The sequence below is a fragment of the Gekko japonicus genome, unplaced genomic scaffold (assembly GCF_001447785.1).
Source record: "Gekko japonicus isolate JY-2015 unplaced genomic scaffold, Gekko_japonicus_V1.1 scaffold2172, whole genome shotgun sequence".
NCBI lineage: Eukaryota > Metazoa > Chordata > Lepidosauria > Squamata > Gekkonidae > Gekko > Gekko japonicus.
In genome coordinates this window covers 50,381-52,844 of record NW_015176517.1, presented here as the reverse complement: position 1 = coordinate 52,844, position 2,464 = coordinate 50,381, and the positions used below count along the sequence as shown (strand labels likewise).

Here is a 2,464-nt window from a genome sequence, read left to right as displayed (position 1 = left end):
AGAGAGAGAGAGAGAGGAGGGATAGAAAGACTCTGCTCCAGCACGGCCCTCCTGTAACAGCACGGGGCACCCCATCAGTCTCCACCCACATTCAGACAGTTTCACAGGCAAGCTGTGGGGCTTGTCGACTGTGCACCCATAGATGACAGACAGGAAGACAGCTGTGCTCGCATGGCCCCGACTCTCTGGCTTCTTGCACTCGAGTCTCTAGCTGGACTCTCTCCGTTGGCCTGAGGACCCCCATCCACCCACCCACCCCAGCAACTGGAAACCTAGCATATGCAGGCACCCGCTTAGCTTTGATTCCCTCTTGCCTCCCTCCAGTAAGTCAAAAGAAAGAAGCTTCAACCAAGGAGGAGGTGACCAACGCCTTCCGCTGCAAGCAAAACAAAATACCCGGTTGGCCCTTAACAGTTTGCAGTACTCCCGGGACCATCTTTGCGCCCCCCCCCCAAGTCCAGCCTTCTAGGGGATTCGAGAAAAACAAAGACAAAAGCCACACACACCCTGAACAGTCTTCGTGCTACAAGCCTCGCCCCTCCGTTTAAAGCACTTGTATTTTCCCCGGAGCTGTCTACAGCAGGCCTTCCAAAATAAAACACAAGCGGCGAGAGGCTGAACATGCTGGGGATGAAGGAGAGTTCTGTACGGAGGTGGCAGCGAGGAACACGTTGCCGGATTGTCATGGTCCAAGGTCGCTTGGAGATCTTGCGTTTTAACGGGGTCCCCCCCATGCAAGATTCTCAACTGCTTCTTCCCCCCCTTGCCCCGCCCCATATGCTAACACAAGATAACCCACGGGAAAGAAGGGGCTGTGGGGTGGCAAGGTGTGGGGTAAGGGGGGAGGAGAGTGCCGACTGCAGCCCGCTTTCTCTGCGCCTCGTCCCCCAAACCGCCTCCTTAAGATGTGACGGGCTGGATGGGAAGCAAGCTGCCAAATTTGAAGTGCTGGATCACGGGAAACTTTTCCAGGCACTGGAAAGAAAGAGGGGGAAGACAGGGTTTAAAAACCAGCATTTAAAAAAACAGCATTGTTAGCTCCCCCCCCTTCCGTAATCAAACCCACCCCAGGGTGCTGTGAGCAGGAGGTGGGTCTTTGGTCCTCACCGCCAGATCCTCCCCTTCCCCAGTCTGGAATGCTGCAGAATTTACCCCACTTCGTCAGTGAAGCCATCAAGTGCTTTCACTTGGCCAAGAGGAAAGTCTTTGGCAAAGCGTCACCAACGCAAAGAAACCAGCAACCTGGGCACACGCTATGGATACGGCTGCGAAAAAAGTCCAGCTTCCTCGGAGTTCAAAAGAAAGATAAGCTGTTTGCACAGATTGGTCTGGTGGTGGACGGGGCAAAGGAGACAAAGAGGAGGAGCCCAAGCAAAGCTGCAGCTGGAAAGATCCAGATGAGGCCTTAAAAGGGATGCCGTCCAGAACAGGAATAATGCAGGATACAGAGGATGGAGAGGAAGGGAAGAGGTTGAGAAAGGGCAGCTCAGCCCTCTGGACTGCTCCTGAGCCAGCTCCCTGTACCCTCCCTTTTCTCCGGCTGTACAGTCATGACCAAAGCAACACAGACGTCAAGGCTCACCCTTCGATGTTTTGCATTGATGTACCCAGAGTAGCTCAGAGTCATTTTATTTCCGCCTCCCTATCAGTTCTTGTGCCCAACTCAAAGGGCTGGCGCTGACCTTGGCCTGAGGGCTTGTCTACACAAGACGCGTGATGCAAGCCGTCTGCTGACCCAGCTTGCCTCGCGTCACGTGTGCCTCTGGGGAACCCAAAAAAGCACTCCATTGCTCGCTGCAGCTCAGGAGCACCGCTCAAGGGGATGGGCGGCTTTGGCTTTTCCTCCCGCACCCGTTTCCGGAGTGGCAAAGGCCACAGGATGGCCATGTTTGCCCCCATCTGGTGACTGAGCCTGACCCGACTCACGCCGCGTCTCCTGCAGAGAAGCCCACGCCTCTGGGACATTAAGAGGGACAAAGGGTCCAAAATTATAGATCTGATCAATAGAATTCTTAATTGTGATCTTCCTAAAACCCCGGAATCTATTCTTTTACATTTTTGGCCGTCTTTACGGCTAACTAAATTAAAAATGGAGTTAGCTGCACTTTTATTAAGCGCTGCAAAAACTTTGATTGCACAATCCTGGAAACTTAACAAAGCTCCTACGATCCGCCAATGGGTTATTAAGGGATGGGATATAGCAGGTATGGATAAATTAGCATCGCAAATTTGGATGGCTGAAGTATTATCAAAGAAGAACATATCCTTGGAAAAATGGTTTCCCTTTTTTGATTTTGTTAATAATTCAGAAAACAAGAGTTGTCGCCTCCCTGAAAAATATATCGATATAATTTCGTATTAAACAAATTGTTGTTATTGCTAGTTATTATCATTGTTAATTTTGAGTGATTTCTATATTCTTACAATAATTCAATTGTATATCAAAACTTTATTTTGAAAAAAT

At 50.4% G+C, this 2,464-nt stretch overlaps 1 protein-coding gene across 1 annotated transcript in view; it reads right to left on the bottom strand.

The window, feature by feature from the left end:
• Window positions 1-6: 6 nt before the first annotated feature.
• The window catches only part of PPP2R4 (protein phosphatase 2A regulatory subunit 4), a 46,330-nt gene continuing 43,872 nt past the window's right edge, over window positions 7-2,464 (bottom strand). Inside the window, exon 10 of the mRNA XM_015427375.1 lies at window positions 7-975. Within this exon, the coding sequence (XP_015282861.1) occupies window positions 901-975 (75 nt within the window). The 3' untranslated portion in view covers window positions 7-900. The remainder of the gene's footprint in view (window positions 976-2,464) is intronic.